The sequence below is a fragment of the Mytilus galloprovincialis genome, chromosome 1, assembly GCF_965363235.1.
Source record: "Mytilus galloprovincialis chromosome 1, xbMytGall1.hap1.1, whole genome shotgun sequence".
Taxonomy (NCBI): domain Eukaryota; kingdom Metazoa; phylum Mollusca; class Bivalvia; order Mytilida; family Mytilidae; genus Mytilus; species Mytilus galloprovincialis.
In genome coordinates, this window is record NC_134838.1 from 117,531,180 (window position 1) to 117,554,296 (window position 23,117).

The 23,117-nt window shown below is 30.1% G+C and overlaps 1 protein-coding gene and 1 long non-coding RNA gene across 2 annotated transcripts in view; both read right to left on the reverse strand.

The window, feature by feature from the left end:
• Positions 1-264: 264 nt before the first annotated feature.
• On the reverse strand, positions 265-3,269 carry LOC143054075 (uncharacterized). The gene is made up of 2 exons (XR_012971559.1): positions 3,183-3,269; positions 265-2,201 (listed from the first exon to the last, which is right to left on the reverse strand). It is a non-coding gene; the product is annotated as an uncharacterized LOC143054075 (long non-coding RNA).
• A 7,502-nt stretch (positions 3,270-10,771) lies between these two features.
• LOC143054077 (general transcription factor 3C polypeptide 3-like) overlaps positions 10,772-23,117 on the reverse strand; it is a 37,135-nt gene continuing 24,789 nt past the window's right edge. Inside the window, exons 24-26 of the mRNA XM_076226961.1 lie at positions 21,405-21,492; positions 14,060-14,130; positions 10,772-11,513 (exon numbers count right to left, since the gene is read on the reverse strand). Coding sequence (XP_076083076.1) covers positions 11,403-11,513; positions 14,060-14,130; positions 21,405-21,492 — 270 coding nt within the window. The 3' untranslated portion in view covers positions 10,772-11,402. The remainder of the gene's footprint in view (positions 11,514-14,059; positions 14,131-21,404; positions 21,493-23,117) is intronic.

A 23,117-nucleotide genomic window follows, 5' to 3' on the forward strand; every position in this document is an offset into this window, starting at 1 on the left:
TTTTTCTCCTATTAGTTCAACAGAAAAAAAGGACATTAACAAAAATGTATGCGTCTTTCGAAGGTAGATTGTGAGAGTAAATGAAGTTTAAGTATAAGATAAGTGAAATCCTATATTAGATAAAAAATTTGATTTAGACCCACGAGCCCCCTTAAAGTAAGATTCTTGTTACAAACAAGCCAAAAGAGTGGCAAGGCCTAATTAGTAGACTGGGGTCAATTTAGATTCATCTTAGACAGTATGTTTAAGTAGAATGTAAAATGATTTTTTAACAAGTTCAGTTGCTGTTTATTATTGAATAAAATACAATAAACAAAAACATGTAATAACTCTATTTCAATTCTACTATTTTACTTTATAAAAAAAGTATAAATAGTATAAGACTCCGTAATATTTTACATCAAGATCACAAACTTAAAAAGTAATATAAAGATCTTTAAACAATGGGCAAACCAATTTATCTTTTGCAAAAGTAAATATCCATTAATACACTATTTTAGTATATTTTTTGGGGTTTTGATTTGATAATAATTTGCACCATTGAATTGCATCCTTCCTATGTGTTGAAAATTACAAATTTCATTAACTGAAAATTAATCATTCTGTAATTTAAAAATCAGGACCAATGCAAAGATAGTGACTTAAAAGTTCAAAATTGAATGTAAAAAAATAATATATAATTGATATGATTTAAATTCTTTGTTATAAAATATTAAAAAAAAGAAGAAAAAAAAAAGAAGGAAAACAAACACCCTTCAATCGCCTGTTCTCAACTAAATAAATTTATAGTATACTCAAGTTTTATCTAAAAATATAAAGACACAAATCTCTTTACTTGACTTTAAGCTAATCTTTATCAACACAAAAAGTAAACATTTTGATTAAATATGTCTCCTGATCAAAACCACTATTGTTTTGTACATTACTAATCCTACACATTATTATCCTTCACATTTATGGACTGTTCAGCAGATGGATTGGTCAATACTTGTTCAGTATGAATTATACCTTGCGTATCCTCTTCCTGTTCAAGCAAAGGATTATTGCCATCACCATTGTCGGCATTACTAGCCTTTGTAAATTGATGTAACTCGCAGCACAAACTTTGTGTTGAATATAGATTCGACGTTTTACACTTTGATTCTTTTTCTGCCTGATCATTGTCATTATTAGTCAATTTTGTATATTGCAATGACTTTAAAACATTACTCATATTTTGAGTATTCTTAAATTGCGGCGTTTGAAATTTTTCTCGTGTGACAAATTCATAATAGTAATTGTCATACTCTGCTTCTTGTCTCTCTCTTCTGATATACTTCACCATTAATATGATTATACTTAAAGCATAGAACATAAGAACAGTTATTATATAAAACAATGGATCGTTTGACCAGTGCAGTAAAGTCGTTTCATTCCTTGTATTACACTGATAGTCTGTATCTGATAACATTATTTCTGGTTTTGTACTCATTTCTCCAGTTACCAAATCTGATGCATTTTTCATTGCTAAATGACTAGTATTTATTAACATTGTGGAATACATGTTATCTTTATAACAAGTTGAATACACATTCACTATCGTAAATACAATTCAGATAACTAAAGCTTGCATCTACAACACATCTCTTGATCAATTGAGCTATGATTGTTAAAGTATAGTACTTTATCTCCTATATCTGTGGATCTTCTGAGCCAAGTTTTTAACAGCATACATTTTTCCATTATCTATAAAGGTTTTTTGGTTTTAAACTTATAACCTTCCTCAGACTGACAGTCTCATTACTTGCAGAACATTTGCATAAATGAGTTAAACAATCACAGTCGATTAGGAAAACAATTCGAATACCATAGGAATACTTCAATCATTTTGTTTATGTAAATATTCCAAATTCATATGTAATCCAGTAAACTGTCAAATCAATACATGTCCATGTTTTGCCTTATTTGTATCAAAAAGCTGTAGAACCTGGAGTTCATATTGCACTGCCTTTGATGGATGTTTGACATTACGTTTGAAGGACTTCACAACCAGTTATCCTTTTGAAAGAAATCCAATTACTTAAGATGGTAATAAATTGGCCAGAGGTTGTCAATAAGATTGTTTCTGTGTAATGATACCGATACGCTTATCTTTTATCAGCTCAGTTAATTAAAATGTTCCACCATCCTTGTGGTAATTCTGTAACCCGTGTAACAACAATCTGAAAAACACAATTACCATTTAATAAAGATGATGATTACTTTGGCTGATATCATTCATGACAAACATTGACAATGGCATATCATCAGTGAGGAATTATACATACCAATTATAGTTAAAGCTTAGAAAACTAAATACATACTGTGGATTAATACTATTTTTGTGACCAATTTCTTTTAGATTGAGGATCATTTTTTATTTTCTTTGATAGTATATTTTCTTTGTTATCAAATTTGTTCATTTATCATGGTTACATTTCTGGTTAACCTTTAACAATTAAATCCATGAAAAACTATATAATAATAAACCACAGACATATTAAGTGACAAGTTTTGTCATTAAAAGTCAGATAAATTAACTAACATTCAACATACTGAGGTAGGATGAATATAAAAGTCTTGATAACCAGTATCTGTATATTTTTTATGACACAGACATTTTTTAACTAAATAAAAAGGTTCAATATACAAATGTATACAGACCTGTATAAATAAATCAATTATATCTCTAAACAACATTTTAGATTCAAATGGAGCCATTCTTCAATATCCAATTTGTATAAGTATGCTTATAAAATAAGTATAAATTTTGTAGGTTTAAATATTTTTTTTCTCTTATTCATATTTTAAATGAATGTGTTGTCATTGCATATTGATTATATGGATTATAGAAATTATCATGAAATCATGAAAATATACAGTAGTAATTTTTGTTAATTTTATAAGCTCCCTCCCCCTTTTTCATCGGGGAAACTTAATCAATTATCAGTTCCTAACCTATATTATAATATCATATTAAAGAAAATGTTTAGATCATGTTATTAGACTGGGTAAACAGATTCATTCTTTTTTAATTGTGTACTTCAAAGAGGAATACTAGTGTTTAATATTAAACATACAGAATATCATCTTTGTACAATAAAAATAAAAAAAAACATAACTTTAAAAAGTAATCTTAAGAATAAAATGAATATTCAACTTACTTATAAACAAAAATCAACCCAATTTAATTCCCAAAATACCTGAACCTCACAAATCAGTTAAATAAACCTGAAGCTACTGTAATGCAATCTTTACTGCAGAGATTCTTTTATTTCTTATAAACTTAATGCACCTGTGTAAAATATAATTATCTCAATACACATAAACCATTGCTAATACACACCCTTATCTGTATAGCATCTGGTGTAGTCAAAAGATGTTCGATCAAGAAATCACTTTATCAATTAAAAACTTAATTATTTAACAATTAGTTATAAGCTTTTCTGAATTACACTTAATTTCATTATGTTGATTAATTTCTTTTCCATCCAGATAAAAGACATAATTAAAACCATAAGCTATGCATATTCACTATTACTAAACAAACTTTAATTCCTATTAAATGAGTCATTACAAAATTTTACTAACTTAGCTTATTTTCAAAGCAAACCTTTTACCATAACATGGTCACAAAGCAGAAGAGGGATTTTAAAACTGATTGGAGCAAAAACAAGGCATACTAAAATACACTACTATGTAGTTAGAAACAGTTAAATTTTAAGATGTTTAACAAAAGTATACTGGAGATTGGTGATGAATTATGAAAACCTATGTGATAAGATACTTTATACAATAAAATTGGTATACTGATATGCTTTTTTTAGGCAATCGTAAAAGTGATTTCTTCTTTTACAATCTTGTTATGCCGGCTACTTTGGAAGTTGTTCTACTAAGCCCTTGTGGAAGATACAGTCTCTATGAGGTCCTTTTGTACCAAAGATTTCATTAGAAATGTATAGGAGGTAAAACAAACATTCTGTGGGTACTGCATGGCAAATCAAAGTCCCACACCTATTAAAAATTCATTGTACATGTATTGGGACAAAATTCAAACTTGATCCTTAACTTGTCATGGAGTTAACTATATGACAAATATCAAGTCAATATCTAGCATGAGAAAATAAAATGTTGAAAACTGATCTTTTAAGTAGATTTTTTAAGTCCAAGGACCATAACTCTTCACAAAATTATCAGAATGGAACAAAATTCAAACTTGATCTGTAACTCATGTCATGATAAAACAATACACCAAATATCAAATCAATATCCTCAAGCATTACGAAAATAGAGGCTCTCAAGAGCCTGTGTCGCTCACCCTCATTTATCATAATAAGTCATAACAGAAAAAGGTTTCTTTTCAAATATCATAGTTTTCATTATAACAGGCAAAAATGAAAAGAAAATCGTAAAATTTGTCATTTATTGGCAATAACTCCCTTATAAGAATTTGACTTACAGTTTTGAAGTAGATATGGACAATTGGCAGAGCTCATTATTCTGAACCTATGTTTTCCTTTGAGATTTTCACTATTTATAAGGGTTTGTTTGAAGGGCAGGGTCAGTAGATACAATTTTTATACAACTATATACCCTAAGGATGATTTCGGCAAAGTTTGGTTTCATTTGGGCCAGTAGTTTCAGAGGTGATGATTTTTGTAGAAGTTAACGGACGAGGACAACAAGGGATGAGAAGAGCTCACTGGCCCTTTTGGGCCAGATGAGCTAGAAAAAAAGGTGCAGAAAACAGATTGTTTGAGTGAATTTTCTGAATTCAAGGACTATAACTTCTCAAAATCATCAGACCAGAACAAAATTTGAACTTGATCTGTAACTTTTCATGATTAATCAATACATGTATACCAAATATCAAATCAATATCTTCAAGAATGAAGAAATAAACAGCTGTGCCATGAGCACATGATACGCCCGTCGTCTTGTGTGAAAGTTTTATGCAATAATCATAAATAGTTTCTAAGAAAGTTTTAAGCAAAAACCATATATTGTTTTTAAGATACGGGGGGACATATGAACCCACCCCCTCTTTTTTTTCTTCAAAAAAACTAAATATCACTAAAATAAAATTTTGAATCAAAACCAAAAAGTATAAAGATCTTTAGATTAATATAACAAAGAAGTGTGTAAAGTTTTAAGCAATAATCATAAACCGATTTTGAGATACGGCACGACATGTAAAAACCCTCTCCCCCTTTTTTACAAAATACTCAATAAAAAAATGAAATTTTGAATCATCACCAAAAAGTATACAGATCTTAAGATTAATATAATTAAGACTTGTGTAAAGTTTTAAGCAATAATCAAAAATTGTTTTTGATATACGGTGCGACACGTGAAAAAAAAACCTCTGTTTTAGTTACAAAGTGCCGTAACTCAAAAAATTTTAATCTTATTTTCACCAAAAAGTATACAGATCATTTGACGATCATAAGAAACAACTAGAATAAGTTTCATGAAATTTAGATAAGTTGTTCTCAAGTTACGGTGCGACATGTTTACGCCGGACAGACGGACAGATGGGCGTCAAAATTTTGACGGGCATATAAAAAGTGTAAAACTGATTTGCTGGACTGGTAGAAGGAAAGATAGACAGACAGACTGATGGAGTGCAAACCTAAAGTCCCCTTCAACTTCATTGGTAGGGGACTAATAAAAGTCTATTTCCCCTGTAAAGATCATAAATAAGCATAATACATTAACAATCATAGAAAATAACTGGATTAGGATTATTTGCAAAACATTTGAATGTGATCAGTACATTTAAAGTAGAAATCTTAACTTATTCGAATCAATCAAAATATTGCAACAGGCTAGACATTTAAATGTGTTGTTCCCTATAGTATACCCTTATTAAATATAGTTTCATTATATTGCCAACATTCTATTTAATATTTTTAATATCTAATATTGTGTAATTATTTGGTCAACATTTTTATTCATTTCAGTGATTTCCTGGAAATTCAGTATAACAATATTGATTTAGGAATGGAGTATCTATGATAACAATAAAATGGCCTTATATATATTTCAAATTAATTTCTCCATGTAAGTACCATAGGATTCTCTCCTAAACCAGAGAGTTTGAAGTAAATTCAATTACAGAAGATGGGAGTGATTATGCCAATAATAATTCAAAAGAAGAGACGGTTGAACCATGCAAGGCAGACATGTACAGCTTACAATCCTTCCATACAACAACTATAGTTGACCTATTGCTTATAGTTTAAGAAAAATTAGACCAAAACGCAAAAACTTAACACTGAGCAATGAACCTTGAAAATGAGGTCGTCAAGTAAAACCTGAAAGACTAACATGAAAATCATAAAATATTTTCATACACCAAATACAGTAGACCTATTGCATATAGTATAAGAAAAAAAAGACCAAAACACAACCAGGTGCTCTGCAGGGCACAGCTTTATACGACCGCAGAGGTCGAACCCTGAACAGTTGGGGCAAGTATGGACAAAACATTCAAGCGTGATACAGCTCTGAATTTGGATTGTGATAAAATTTTTGACATTATATGGTTTTTTTACACAAAACAAATGTCAAGATTTTACAAATCAATTATAGATTTCTTCTTCAAACTTATTTAAATCTAAAATTAAATAGTTGACACAGCATAGGCTTCTGACACAGAATGAATGTGGTCTAATGAACTTAAAAATTTTTTTTTGCCTTTGAGCAATTCACTATGCTGTTGAATATTAATCCTCTCAAAAAAATGTTTGCAGAAATTTTCTTTTTATTTATGAAATCTGAAATGAGAAAAATTTACCCCCCCCCCCCCCCCCTTTTTTTTCACATCCCTCTTTCCCTTTTTCCAAAACTGATATCAATTCAAATTTCTGATGGAGTTTGCAACAATAACTACTCTTAAATACATCATAAAATATTAAAATGTAAAATAAAGTGCTTGTTATCACTGAATGGTAAAGATTGTTTTAATTTATCAGTTGGTAGTAAAAGTGAATATACATTGTATATTGTATAAAACAATGATTTAAGTTGATTCAACTACTATTCTGAACAAAGAAAGATAACTCCAATTGAAAATTTCTTGCTATTGCACAATATTGTGCATTTAGATATTTCTTGCTATTGTGCAATACTGTGCAATTGAAAATATTTGCTATTGCACAATACTGTGCAATTGAAGATTTCTTGCTTTTGTGCAATACTGTGCAATTGAAAATTTCTTGCTATTGCACAATACTGTGCAATTGAAGATTTCTTGCTATTGCTGAATACTGTGCAATTGAAAATTTCTTGCTATTGCACAATACTTAATATAATAATTTTGGATCCTGATTTGAACAAACTTGAAAACTGGGTCCATAATCAAAAATCTAAGTACATGTTTAGATTCAGCATATCAAAAAAACCCAAGAATTCATTTTTTTTTTGTTAAAATCAAACTTAGTTTAATTCTGGACCCTTTGGACTTTAATGTAGACCAATTTGAAAACGGACCAAAAATTAAGAATCTACATACACAGTTAGATATAGCATATCAAAGAACCCCAATTATTCAATTTTTGATGAAATCAAACAAAGTTTAATTTTGGACCCCGATTTGGACCAACTTGAAAACTGGGCCAATAATCAAAAATCTAAGTACATTTTTAGATTCAGCATATCAAAGAACCCCAAGGATTCAATTTTTGTTAAAATCTAACTAAGTTTAATTTTGGACCCTTTAGACCTTAATGTAGACCAATTTGAAAACTGGACCAAAAATTAAGAATCTACATACACAGTTAGATTCGGCATATCAAGGAACCCCAATTATTCAATTTTTGATGAAATCAAAGTTTAATTTTGGACCCTTTGGGCCCCTTATTCCTAAACTGTTGGGACCAAAACTTCCAAAATCAATCCCAACCTTCCTTTTATAGTCATAAACCTTGTGTGTAAATTTCATAGATTTCTATTTACTTATACTAAAGTTATTGTGCGAAAACCAAGAAAAATGCTTATTTGGGCCCCTTTTTGGCCCCTAATTCCTAAACTGTTCGGACCTCAACTCCCAAAATCAATCCCAACCTTCCTTTTGTGATCATAAACCTTGTGTTTAAATTTCATTGATTTCTATTTACTTATACTAAAGTTATTGTGCGAAAACCAAGAATAATGCTTATTTGGGCCCCTTTTTGGCTCCTTATTCCTAAACTGTTCGGACCTCAACTCCCAAAATCAATCCCAACCTTCCTTTTGTAGTCATAAACCTTGTGTTTAAATTTCATTGATTTCTATTAACTTATACTTAAGTTATTGTGCAAAAACCAAGAATAATGCTTATTTGGGCCCTTTTTTGGCCCCTAATTCCTAAATTGTTGGAACCAAAACTCCCAAAATCAATCCCAACCTTCCTTTTGTGGTCATAAACCTTGTGTCAAAATTTCATAGATTTCTATTTACTTAAACTAAAGTTATAGTGCGAAAACCAAGAAAATGCTTATTTGGGCCCTTTTTGGCCCCTAATTCCTAAAATGTTGGGACCAAAACTTCCAAAATCAATCCCAAACTTCCTTTTGTGGTAATAAACCTTGTGTTAAAATTTCATAGATTTCTATTCACATTTACTAAAGTTAGAGTGCGAAAACTAAAAGTATTCGGCCAACATCATACCAATATACAACCAAAAAATTTTCAATTTTTGCGGTCGTATAAAAACTGAACTTTCACCACTGAACCATGAAAATGAGGTCAAGGTCAGATGACACCTGCCAGTTGGACATGTACCGGTACACCTTACCATCATTCCATACACCAAATATAGTAAAGCTATTGCATACAGTATAAAAAAACAGACCAGAACACAAAAACTCAACTATATCCAATGACCCAAATATACTAGACCTATTGCTTATATTATCTGAGATATGGACTTGACAACCACAAATTAACCTTGTTCACTGATCCCTGAAATGAGGTCGAGTTCAAGTGGGGTCAAGGACATTGGCCAAGAGACAGACAGAAACGTCGTAACATAAGGTATCTTATACAAAGTATAAAGCATCCATGTCTTCAACCTTCTAAAATATAAAGCTTTTTTCACAATCTCTTTCAAGCTCTCTGCAACAAAAGTTGCAGGCTCGACAAAAATGCATCACACAGTATAAAAGGTATTTCATTCCTGTATTCTCTCATGTTAAAAGTATTGTTTTTTCTATTCTTTTAATTTTATTCCCATTTTTTTTCTATACTTTTTTTTTTTACCTATTTTTCTCTATTATTATCTATAAAGTCAACCCACAAGATATTTGTGAGTTGACTTTATAGATAATATTGTATGAATGAGGTAAAATAACTTCAATTGAAAGCTTTATTTTATATACTTACAATCCAAAACAACTGGAGTGAAGTAGTACAAAAAACAAAACTATCTCAAGTTCAAATATAAACACCATAACAGTAATAATACAAGTGCATACACTTGATGCCCTCAAACCGAGAAACGTAGTGAAATTTTCACAGCATATTAGAAAAACTCTGTCAATGTAAGGGAAAGGCTTTTAAAAAAATTCATGTATCCTATTTGTTACAATGTGATAGATCTAAAACTTTCAGAGACACATCTTATACAGACCTATCTGATGAATACCTATACAACACCTAAAAACCTTTATGACTAACAACAGCTGTACACCTGTACACATTCAGCAGAAATTACAAGACATCAAAGTACTTATTGTACTCATTAAACATATAAAAAAGTAATTCTATAAATTCATTAAAATATTATAAAAATAAATTGACAATCAGGAACTAATAGTAACTTCCATTGATGTATTTTTGTTGTCTTGAAATGAAATTATATTCAAAGGAAGAGGTATGTATGATAAGAATGCAGAGCTAAAATTTCAGTTGTAAATTGTATGTAACTGTGATGAATAAATTGATGTATTTGACCAAACAAGAAATATCATCAATGGATCATGTAAATTGATGAGGTCAAGGTCAGATAAAACCTGCCAGGCAGACATGAACACAATAAAATCATTCCATACACCAAAAGAGTCAAAGTTTTCCTTATAGTATCTTGGAAACAAATCTGTCAAAAAAAAAATTAACATCAAACATTAACCATGAAATGAGGTCAAGGTCATATGAACCTTGTCAGAAGGACATGAGCACCTCATGTTATAAGCCAAATATAGTCAACATTTTTCTTAATGTATCGAAAAACAACAAAATCTTTACATTGACAAATGAACCATGTAAATAAGGGTTGGTTAAATAAACATTGCCATAAGAACATGTACACCTTAAAATCATCCCATTAACCAAATATAGCTGACCTATTGCTTATAACTGAAAAATAAATAGATTTGACCATTAAATTTAAACACTGACCAATGAATCATGAAAATAAAGTCATGGTCAGAGACTACCCTGCAAGACAGTCATGGACACATCACAATCATTCCATACACCAAATAAGTACTATTGCTTATAAATAGTACTTGAGAAATAGACATAACTACAAAATCTCAACATTGGCTACTGAACTATGAAATGAGTTCAAGGTCAGACGAAAAACCTGCATGATAAACACATTGCATACATTAAATAAAGTTTACCTATTGCTATATGAGATATGCATTAGACCATCAAACTTTTAACTTTGATGACTAATCCACAAAAGTTGGTGAGGTAAGGTGAACCCCATCTTGCTGACATGTCTACTTTCCCAGGATCATATATATTTACCATAATGATGATGAAGTTTTTAACGAATTGACTGGCTATACAGCCGTCTCATGGTTGGTAACTAACCATACTAATCCTGTTACTCATAATGAGTGAGGAATTTAATACTGAAAAGCCAAAAAGCTATATCCTTTTTTTAAGCAGATGCTTCTCTTTAAAATGGAGATCAAGGGCAATTGGCAAATGAAAATGGAAACATTTTAACAATAGGCATAAGAAAACAAGGTATTCCTTCTGAAATATAAAACTTTAAAAAAAATAGTTAACACAGCCAAATTACTATCCTTGTGCCTGGAATCTTGGGACATGCAGGACAAAAATAACATCAGTATCTATGATTATGACCTTGACCTTCATGCTCTATAATCCTTTCTTGTCTTAAACACACTTTTAAGTGATGGTACTAAAGCAAAAACAATTTCTGCCATGAACCGGTCTGCAACTTCAGGCTAAAATAAATTCTGTGTTTATACAGATCTCATAGTGGGGACTAACAAAAGTTCCAAGTATCATCACATCATTTGACCCAAAGCTTTATTCAATATATATAGACGACACAATGTATTAAGCCTGTTTCTGTTTCACAATCAACACAAACTATACTGAAGATAAAATTAATATTACATGTATATATAAGAATACTTGCTTTATATCACTAGGTATTTGTTAACAATTTGTTTTGCATACTCTAGAGAGCCACTGGCTTGATAGATCAGTGATAAGTTGTAGGCTGCCTCTCTGCTTAAGTCATATTTACCCTTAAATATAAAAAAAGCAGTAAGAATAATTAAACATAAACATTTATTTGGTAAATCATATTACTGCAAAGCTATACAAAGTATTTATTTCATAACTTTTCATTATTTTTTTTTATTTTTTTTACGAAAAAAAATATTGTGCAGTACAATGAGGGGGGTAGGAGGGGTCCTGATCCTGAAATCCCAGGCTTAAAAACACGATATCTCAAGGTACCGAATTTAAATAAATCTAAATCCTGGCATCCTGAAATTGGAAAAAAGAATTCCCAGATCCTGAAACGGTCAATCCAGAAATCCCAAGCTTAAAAACACCCAATCCGGGAGTCCTGATAAAAGTCCTATCCCCCATCTACAATGTTAACATGACAATAATATATTTAATAACCTAAAATATAACATGACAATATTTAATAAATCAAAATGTCTACAATCTGCTAATCCACTAGTTTACATGTTTTTTTTTAACCTAAAATATAACATGACAATATTTAATAACTCAAAATGTCTACTATCTATCTGCTAATCCACTAGTCTACATATTTTTTTTAACCTAAAATATAACATGAAAATATTTAATAAATCAAAATGTCTACAATCTGCTAATCCACTAGTTTACATGTTTTTTTAACCTAAAATATAACATGACAATATTTAATAAATCAAAATGTCTACTATCTATCTGCTAATCCACTAGTCTACATATTTTTTTTAACCTAAAATATAACATGAAAATATTTAATAAATCAAAATGTCTACAATCTGCTAATCCACTAGTTTACATGTTTTTTTAACCTAAAATATAACATGACAATATTTAATAACTCAAAATGTCTACTATCTATCTGCTAATCCACTAGTCTACATTGTTTTTTTTAACCTAAAATATAACATGACAATATTTAATAACTCAAAATGTCTACTATCTATCTGCTAATCCACTAGTCTACATGTTTTTTTTTAACCTAAAATATAACATGAAAATATTTAATAAATCAAAATGTCTACAATCTGCTAATCCACTAGTTTACATGTTTTTTTAACCTAAAATATAACATGACAATATTTAATAAATCAAAATGTCTACTATCTATCTGCTAATCCACTAGTCTACATGTTTTTTTTTAACCTAAAATATAACATGACAATATTTAATAAATCAAAATGTCTACTATCTATCTGCTAATCCACTAGTCTACATGTTTTTTTTTAACCTAAAATATAACATGACAATATTTAATAAATCAAAATGTCTACTATCTATCTGCTAATCCACTAGTCTACATGTTTTTTTTTAACCTAAAATATAACATGACAATATTTAATAACTCAAAATGTCTACTATCTGCTAATCCACTAGTCTACATGTTTTTTTTTAACCTAAAATATAACATGACAATATTTAATAAATCAAAATGTCTACTATCTATCTGCTAATCCACTAGTCTACATGTTTTTTTTTAACCTAAAATATAACATGACAATATTTAATAAATCAAAATGTCTACTATCTATCTGCTAATCCACTAGTCTACATGTTTTTTTTTAACCTAAAATATAACATGACAATATTTAATAAATCAAAATGTCTACTATCTATCTGCTAATCCACTAGTCTACATGTTTTTTTTTAACCTAAAATATAACATGACAATATTTAATAACTCAAAATGTCTACTATTTGCTAATCCACTAGTCTACATGTTTTTTTTTTAACCTAAAATATAATATAACATGACAATATTTAATAAATCAAAATGTCTACTATCTATCTGCTAATCCACTAGTCTACATGTTTTTTTTTAACCTAAAATATAACATGACAATATTTAATAAATCAAAATGTCTACTATCTATCTGCTAATCCACTAGTCTACATGTTTTTTTTTAACCTAAAATATAACATGACAATATTTAATAACTCAAAATGTCTACTATCTGCTAATCCACTAGTCTACATGTTTTTTTTTAACCTAAAATATAACATGACAATATTTAATAACTCAAAATGTCTACTATCTATCTGCTAATCCACTAGTCTACATGTTTTTTTTTAACCTAAAATATAACATGACAATATTTAATAAATCAAAATGTCTACAATCTGTTATGTTCACTAGTCGACATGGTTTTGTAACTGATATAAAAAGTTTACTCAAATCTGTCAATTTTTATCTTATTTTTTTTGATACATTGTAGTTGCTAGGTGTTTTTCAATTAAAAATGTGTGAATTTTCTATTCACTAACTACAGTTTGTTTATGAAACCATGGAAAATACCTTTAGTATTACACTATTGAAATCTCTAAAGGTACATTACAACATCCTAAATGAACAATTACATCTTGGCATTAAACAAGCAACAATCAATCAACCTAAATTCACAAAAAAATATCTGAAAATGATCTTTATTCTTTCTCAGCACTCCTGTTTCCTCCATCAATGAAAACTGACCTCACGAAATAGCACAATAGTGTTGAAAGTGGCGTTAAACACCAATCAATCAATTAATCAACAGTTTAGATAATTACAAATGTACTGTCTACTTACATCTGGGTGTTCTTCAATAGGGGTCATTCCTAACACTTTCTTATAATAATGTACAGCTGCATATGATAGTCCTGAAAATAATGGTAAAAACAAATTATCTTATTTTTTAAATTTTTTTATCAAAATAAAATATTTGTTAAGAGCTAGTTAACAACATAGTTTTGTCTAACTTTCAATTAATTTGATCGAATTTAAAGATCAATACCTGCAAACCAACAAGTATAGAATTTGATACCATAACAGTAAGACTAAATAAGCTTAACACTCCACACATTCATTTCATAGATAAACAACATTTATATTGAAAGGACTTGATGAAATTTATTGTAAATTGTTTATCCATTATTATAAATAGAAAGAAATCAGTGATAACAAAAGACCATGTAAATGTTTTCCTAAATCAATAACCCACTACAAAGATGGTAAACCAATATCATATAAAATGTCAGACGACTAACTATTCTGGTAGGACAAGATCAAATTTCATTATAATCTCAAGATAATTAAAGTTATGTGATAAATTATTCCATTATTCCTGAACTTCACAGATAGTTCAAAATCATCTAGATTACTTAACTATAAATAGTTTATTATGCATTCTCATCATGATATTTGATATCTATTTCAGATAGTCAGTGGAAATAATTTCCTCTTCTGTTAAAAAGATTTACATAAAAATCAATATTAGAATTCTTATTTTCAGGCAACCTGAACATTTTTTATAGGCTGAAGAAAGTGAACACAGCATGTAATTCAACTCTTATCAATGTTCTACTAAACGTCCAAACTTTGCTTATCTGTACATAGAAAAGAGATTGAAGAAACTATTAAAACTTTGTACAACTGCAAATGATTTATTATTATTATTTTTTTTTTCAATATTCGAATAATATTCATAAATAAAGTTATTTTCATTTTTGTTTTTTACAATTTTGATTCTTTTATAAATAATTAACAAGTTTTAACAATTGTTCTAACTTTAAGTGAAATTTATCGATTTACAATTTTTATATCTAATACTCTCTCTATATTTGATTTGTTCTTCTATCTGTAATTTTGTTATTATTTCATTAGAAGTACTGGAGCATCTCCTCTGCTTATCCCAAAGAACTTTGTAAATAGATTTACGTAAGAGCTCTTGTTTCCATATCACACTTTTCGATCTGTTTATATTACAAAACTATTTACAGATGCCAATTCATTAATAAAATATGCTTACACTAAAGAACTTGAATGGTGTTTTTTTTTCAATTACAATTTATTCCCATTCTAATGGAATCCATGGCACAAAATTAAATCAATTATTTCTATTCTAATGAAAATTGATTGAACTATATTTAATGAACACTAGATTATAGTGTCACACTCTTCAGTGTCTTAAAACTTTTTCTCTAATACTATCAGGTGGACATTGACCTCTGACACGCAAATTATTAAAAAGTTTTCTTAAGAAACTTAAAAAATAACTGGTTAAATTTGGTTAAAGTTGACAGTTGACTGAACAATACCAGTATTTTTTATAACAGAAATAAGAAACTGTGACCTTGACCTATGACCTCTAGATCTGCCATAGATAAAATGTATCTTTTCCTAATGGGTAAAGAGGAACTATTTATAATACTAAAATAACCAGGTCCAATTTGTCAGACTTCATGGGGTAAAAAACGACAAACCAAATAATTCACCTTTATATATATCTAATATAGGACAATGGTGTTGATTAAAAATTACATCATCCCAGATCCTTTTGTTTTCCACATAATTAATATTGCCAATAATTAACAAGTTCCGGGTCAAATCCGATACTGATACCAATAGTATATTCACCTGTTACCTATTAACTTATCTGTATGTTCCGCATCTGACAGGCGCACCACCAAACGGTGTATTTAGAATTTTGCTATATACACGGTTCATAATCACAGGGTTGACACTATTAAATTCAATCATTGTCAAATTGTTCTCTATTGTAGTATTTTAATCAGTATGACTTTCTAAGATGACAATACGAATACTAAAAATCTGGACTTAAAATAAGGCGTATATGTACAGTTTTCACTTTGTCAGCCAGCATGACGTAAAACAGCGAATAAAAGAATTAATCTTTATTTATAACTAATATAGGACAATGCTGTTGATTAAAATTACTCCATTCCAGGTCCTTTTGTTTTCCAAATAATTAATATTATCAATAATTGATAAGTTCCAGTTCGACGGGTTCAAACAGAAAGATGTTGAAAGCAGAGAAAACCATGCATCTTATAATCAGTATGACTTTATCAGATGACAATACCAATACTAAAATATGCTTACGCATAGTTATATACTTTAATTCAGTCATGGACCCGCGATATCACAGGTGTGTTCTAGTATCATCAATTTGTTGAAGTTCAAATTTAAGTGGTTACCTTATTTTATTCATTTACTAAGACATATGGAAGAACCTGAGTTTTCGTCTCAATCATGAAACTACCTTAACCTTAAACATTTCATCTTGCAATAATTAGCATTAAATCATAGCATTTGAATTAGAGTGGATGCATAACTAAAAATCTCTGACAAAACATACATTGTTTGGGTTAGGGGCCAGTTGAAGCAAGCCTCTGGGTGCTTGATTTTCATGCTGTGTTGAAGACCCATTGGTGGTCTTGAAGGGATGATTTCAATTTCACTATTTGAAGCTCTTGGTTTACTAGCTTCCTTGTGTTAAGCAACCCTTTATCAATGAAATCATGGTATAAAAACAAGCCCTAGCTGGGTCATTGTATTATCTGGAAGATATATGTAGGACTCTAAAGTGCAATGGGGACGCTAAAGTACGATGGTCACGCTAAAGTGCGATGGTCTACGCTAAAGTCTGATAGTCCGCGAAAATATAGACGTTAGAAACGTAGTTCGATAATGACGTTAACAGTCGTTTATACAAACTAAAAATGAACATGCCGGGAGATAGTAAGATTAGGAATATTTGATTAACAATTTTTACACCAAATGTCCACGACTTACAAGTAGTTAATTTAATTTAACCGTTCTTTGTCGACTGAATCACAATGTTTATTTTTTTCGAGTGCTGGAAGAAGGACTTGTATCTTACAGTCGACCTTTTACTATATAAATACAGTATACGCATACTTATCCTACTTCTATTTGAAGCGAATGATTACATTCGGATCATTGTTTAAGTGCATGGCAGTTTTCTTTGTGATCCCCGTTAAAATGCCGTTGATTTTAATGAAAAGTAACGTCGGTAAAATATAGATACATGTTTTCATGCATGAACTATAAATTGTCTGCTAAAACATTAGTTCGTACTATACATGTATGAAAATAAAACATGTATTTGTACCCGTTAAGAAAAAGAAGAAAGCTCGGCGAACATTGCATTTCTCTCGCATTTTGATTACAGCTTATACAAATAATTGTTGTATATTCCGACAATGATCGAATTTTTGTATTTTTAATTTTCAATGACAAATGTAAGGGAGGTTGTAATGTTAGTTTGAACAACAAACCACACCAATATTCCATATATTCAATACGCTCCGAATTGTTAAAATTTCATTTTACATGAAATATAATATTTGCAAAACATAAATTACCTTTAAAGCAATTTTGACTTGGTCGGACTTGTTAATTTAGAAACAATCACTTCAGACTACCGGTAAATTATAACACCTATCAAATATGTTATACCTTAGCATAATAGCTTTTGCAAAACAGACATTTTAAACCTCGATGTTTTAATACTTTGAATCTTGCCCTTTGAACCATCGCACTTTAGCGTGATACACCATCGTACTTTAGCAAACAAACAACTATCGCACTTTAGCGTGAGACACCATCGTACTTTAGCGTAGACAATTGCACTTTAGCGTGACCATCGCACTTTAGAGTACCATCGCACTTTAGAGTCCTACATATATACTCTGTATACAAGTGCTGCCAGAATGTTGGTGACCTTTGGCTGTTTTCTGCTCTTTGGTCTGATTGTTGTCTCTTTGACACATTCCCCATTTCCATTCTCAATTTTATTTCATTTTTTTACCTCGACACATGATTACAGACCTATCATTATTTTTTGATTATTTAGATACTAAGATATACTAGTTATTTGGATATTAGCAAACATCCTAAAAGAAATTGTTTGTCAAGATTAAAAACTCTATAATACACACAAAAAATGTCTGTATCAAAGACAAAAATTGCATCTGTGTAACCATTTTTTTTTTACACTACAGCATAGTTTTGAAAAGGAATATGTTAAAGCCCATCTCACAGAAGGTTATCTCTGAAAGGGAAAAGATTAAAGGACAATCTCATTTCTATTTATTATCAAACACTATACAGTTCTCAGTAGATTAATAAATTGGTGTTCAACAACACTTTCAGCTTTATTTGCAATTTCGGGGCAGTCTGTATAGTATTGGAAATAGGGACCAGACCTAGAAATCTTGAATTTAACAATGCAAGTAATTTATTTCAAGATTGTACCCAATTTTGGAAGGCTTGACGGATGAACAGACAAACTAACTGTTGGAAGGACATACAGATTGCTTTTAGCCCCTCTTTTGCAGAGATGACATACAATTTTTTACTTGGATGGAGAGTTGTCTCATTGACACTCATACCACATCTTCTTTGGACCCTAAATGAACTGTAAAATCTGGCCCCATTTGCTTTTTTGGCTTCTTTTTTAAAAAGTTCATATTATACATGTAATAAAAATTGTCAAGTTTCAAGCTAAAGTGGCCAAAACTTCAAAAATTACCGTAAACCAAAACTTAAACCCTATAACCATATACAGGACAATACTTATAATGCCAAAACAGTTTAATAGTTAGCACTGTACAAAAGTTTTCAAATCACATTTCAAAAGGAGGACTGATAATTTCTCCAAAAGTTTGCTACTGAAACAATTTTTTTTAAGTATATACTACCAGTATCATTTCAGCTAAGTTATGTCTATAAGGCCAAGTGAGCTGATGAAAATTATTAATTAGAAATATGACTACCATTCTCTGACTTATTGGTAAGAGTAAAACAAATAACGTGCAGATGAGATTACTGTAAATTCAGAAATTATTCTGAGGTTTTTATTCATGCTTATAATATAACTGGTTGAGCATTGCAATAATAAGAACCTGCATTCTGATACTGATACATATATCAACAACTGATACATATATCAACATGGAGATTTACTAAAAGGTTATTAATTTCACATTTTTGTCCCATTTTTCAAAAAATTCGTAAGGGTTCCACGGAACCCGGTGTCTCGCCTACTTTTTCTGTTAATCGCAGACTCAACAAAAATGAGGAAAAACATCAATAAAAATTTCCCTCACGATACTGTCTTTTGATTGAAAGAAGCTTCCAAGTTTGGTAAAAAAATCCAGGATAGTTTATGAATCTAATAAATGTTTTATAAACTTTAACTGCAGACTGTATGTAATGTTAACTGGAAGAAAAACTAAGTCCATTTATAAGTAAAATACGGAAAAAGTGAATTTTTTTTTTACAAAATTTACTTCTGAATAATATCTTATGATCAGAAATAAGCTTTTGTCTAAGTTTGGTAGAAATCCAGGATAGTTTAAGAACATTATAAAAATTTTAAAAACTTAAACCACAGAGTGAATGTTTTGTTTCTGGCAAAAAAACTAAGTCCATTTATAAGTAAAATACGGAAAAGTGGAAATTTATTTTTACAAAATTTTCTTCTTGATACTATCTTATGATCATAAACAAGCTTCTGTCCAAGTTTGGTACAAATCAAGGATAGTTTATGAAAGTTATTAAAATTTTAAAAACTTTAACCACAGAGTGAATGTAATGTTTCCTCGCAGAAAAACTAAGTCCATTTATAAGTAAAATACGGAAAAGTGGAAATTTATTTTCACAACATTTTCTTCTTGATACTATCTTATGATCATAAACAAGCTTCTGTCCTAGTTTGGTACATATCAAGGATAGTTTATGAAAGTTATTAAAATTTTAAAAACTTTAACCACAGAGTGAATGTAATGTTTCCTCGTAGAAAAACTAAGTCCATTTATAAGTAAAATACGGAAAAAATGGAATTTTATTTTTACAAAATTTACCTCTGGATACTTTTTTATGATCATAAACAAGCTTCTGTCCAAGTTTGGTAGAAATTCAGTATAGTTTAAGAAAGTTATTAAAATTTCAAAAACTTTAACCACAGAGTGAATATTTGTGGACGCCGCCGACGACGACGGAATGTAGGATCGCTTAGTCTCGCTTTTTCGACTAAAGTCGAAGGCTCAACAAAAATGCAATAAAAAGTACACAGAATAATTTATGAATTTTCAGTAACTGATCCTCATACAACACCATATCAAATATTATTCTTTAACTTAAAATAGATATTAATGCTGATGCTATAGAAGTTATACAATATTCTTTTATGATTATGGCCTGTTATCTATTTCTTGCATGAATAAATATTTCTCGTATCACGAAAAAGTGATACGAAAATCTGCATTAATATGATTGGCTCATCCAGGCTCACAAGACAATATTGCTTCATTGATATTGGCTATTTGTTAGGTCAATGATGACTTTCAAAAGTTAAGACAATGTACATATTGTCCATTGCAAAGGACATATGTGATTTCTTCAATAATATACAAAACATACACACATTTCACCTGATAATCTCCCCTTGGTCAAATTTTATTACATTCTGATGAGTACATAAAAGTCTTAAAATGTATAATGTCTTTGTTTGACACTGGAAAAGGATCATAAGAGAAATAGGTTGAAAAACTAAAAACTAGATATCTCTTGATATCATCTCTTGTTATTTAATTTAAAATTAGTAAAAATAAACTTGTGGAGGGCTAAATTTTGATTATATTGAAATTAAATAACTCCAGTTGATATCAAGTGATATCCCACTCTCACTTTTTATGAAACATATAGATAGATATAGATAGATAGATATATTTTCATATCCAAATTTTTTATCACACAATTGCAATAGACAGTACACAAAAATAAAAATAGAAATATGTTTGACAAATAACATGAAATATAAATTGACTTAACAATACATGTAGTCACATTTCAAAACCAATATGTTTAGTGTTTATTGACCATGCACCAGAAGCAGCATCACATCCATTATAGAAAAAGCTTTTGAGTTAAGTCCTTCCTCGTGGCTGATGCATATGAGCAAATAGTACTGTTGTTCATATGCAGGAGTCACCAAGGGCAGATGCTTAAAGGACACTCAAGCCTATACACAGAAATGTAAAAAAATTAAACATTTTACAGCATTTGTAGCAAGAGAAACAATAACAAAATTATTAAAGTAACCTACCTAACATGTGTAATGCTCTACCAATATTGTAATATGGTTCCTGAGTTTCGCCTCTCAATTCCAAATAATGATTCAGAAATGCCAGACCCTGCAAATTATTAAATTACTTAACTTTCAACTTTAAATTAAACTATAACAATCTATATGGAAGTATTATAACATAAAAATATGTGAAAACATGCAAAATGAACAAAAATAAATTGCTATCTTTTTATGTCTCAGCCTCAATTATGTCAATATCTTTTTTCTAAAAATAGAAAATCATTTGCTGGAAAATCCACTGCAAAATATGATGATCACCTGCCTCATCAGTAAGAGAAGATTAAATTGAGCATGTGGTGTGAAAGTTAAACACTAACAAGCTCAAAGAATAGTGAGGTGCAGTTTAAGTGACTTATTTTTCATTATTTGAATCAAAAAAAGTACAGCGAAAAAAGGAACAAAAAGGACTTGTACATGTTTACTTGGTAAGCATACTGATTTTCACTGGACTAGTATATATTTGTTTAGGGGCCAGCTGAAGGACGCCTCTGGGTGCGGGAATTTCTCGCTACATTGAAGACCTGTTGGTGACCCTCTGCTGTTGTTTTTTATTTGGTCGGGTTGTTGTCTCTTTGACACATTCCCCATTTCCATTCTCAATTTTATGATTGAAATAAATAATTCTTGGTCTATCCTTGACAAAGGGAGATAACTCAAATGCACTTATTCTTAATGTGGCATCAATTCTACACAGTTGGGGTTTTTCATTAATAAACTTATTTTCTTCACAGAATTTTTGCATGAACAAGAATATATATCATCGTAACAAATGATCCTTTATATATATGTTAGACTCAAATCGACGTCCGGTCTCTAATCGACGTCCGTTCTTCAAATCGACGCCCAAGTCTAACGTCACATTCTCAAATCGACGTCCAATGTTTTGATCCCCAAATCGACGTCCAAATCTGACGTCACATTCTCAAATAGAAGACCAATTGTTTGATCCTCTTATCGACGTCCAATGTGACGACATATATTGAAAAAACGACGTCCAATTAATTGTGGTCTTCTCTTATCGATGTCTAATATCAATGAATGATAAATTACTGCACTAACACTTATGCAAAGGCTGATTTGAGGGGAGCACCATTTTGTTGGAAAAATTTTGTTGATTATATAGGGAATTACTGAAGCATGACTGGAGCATGCCCCATCTTATATAGGCACTCGGTTCAGCCCTCTCTCTTAAAAATTGCTGGATCCGACACTGGCATGTAATGTTTTATAGGCTTCTTATGACAACAAAAATTTCAAACCTGTGTAACCTTCCTTCCAAATAGATTTTTCAATCCGAAATGGGTAACATAGAAGTTAATTCAATCAATCTACATTGTAGTGTGGTATTCTTGTTCATATTGATAGATAACAAACAAACAAAAAACCAACGACAGAGAAAACCGAACGACATCTATTGGACAGTATTCAGTCTTAAACTTTTTATTTTTCTATTTTGCTATAATTTGTTTAGGTCCCCATATGCCGCTATGTTCCTTTGCTTTAAATATTTCCATGTAATAAGGCTTGTCGCTACAAAATGTCTCGGCGTTTGGATCTTTCCTTATTCTTGTTTGTTTTTCTTTTTCTTTTCAAAGCAGATCAAAACATTATCCTTCATTTGGTACTGTGTCTTGCACCATTGTTGTCTCAAAGTCATCTACGCAGACTTCA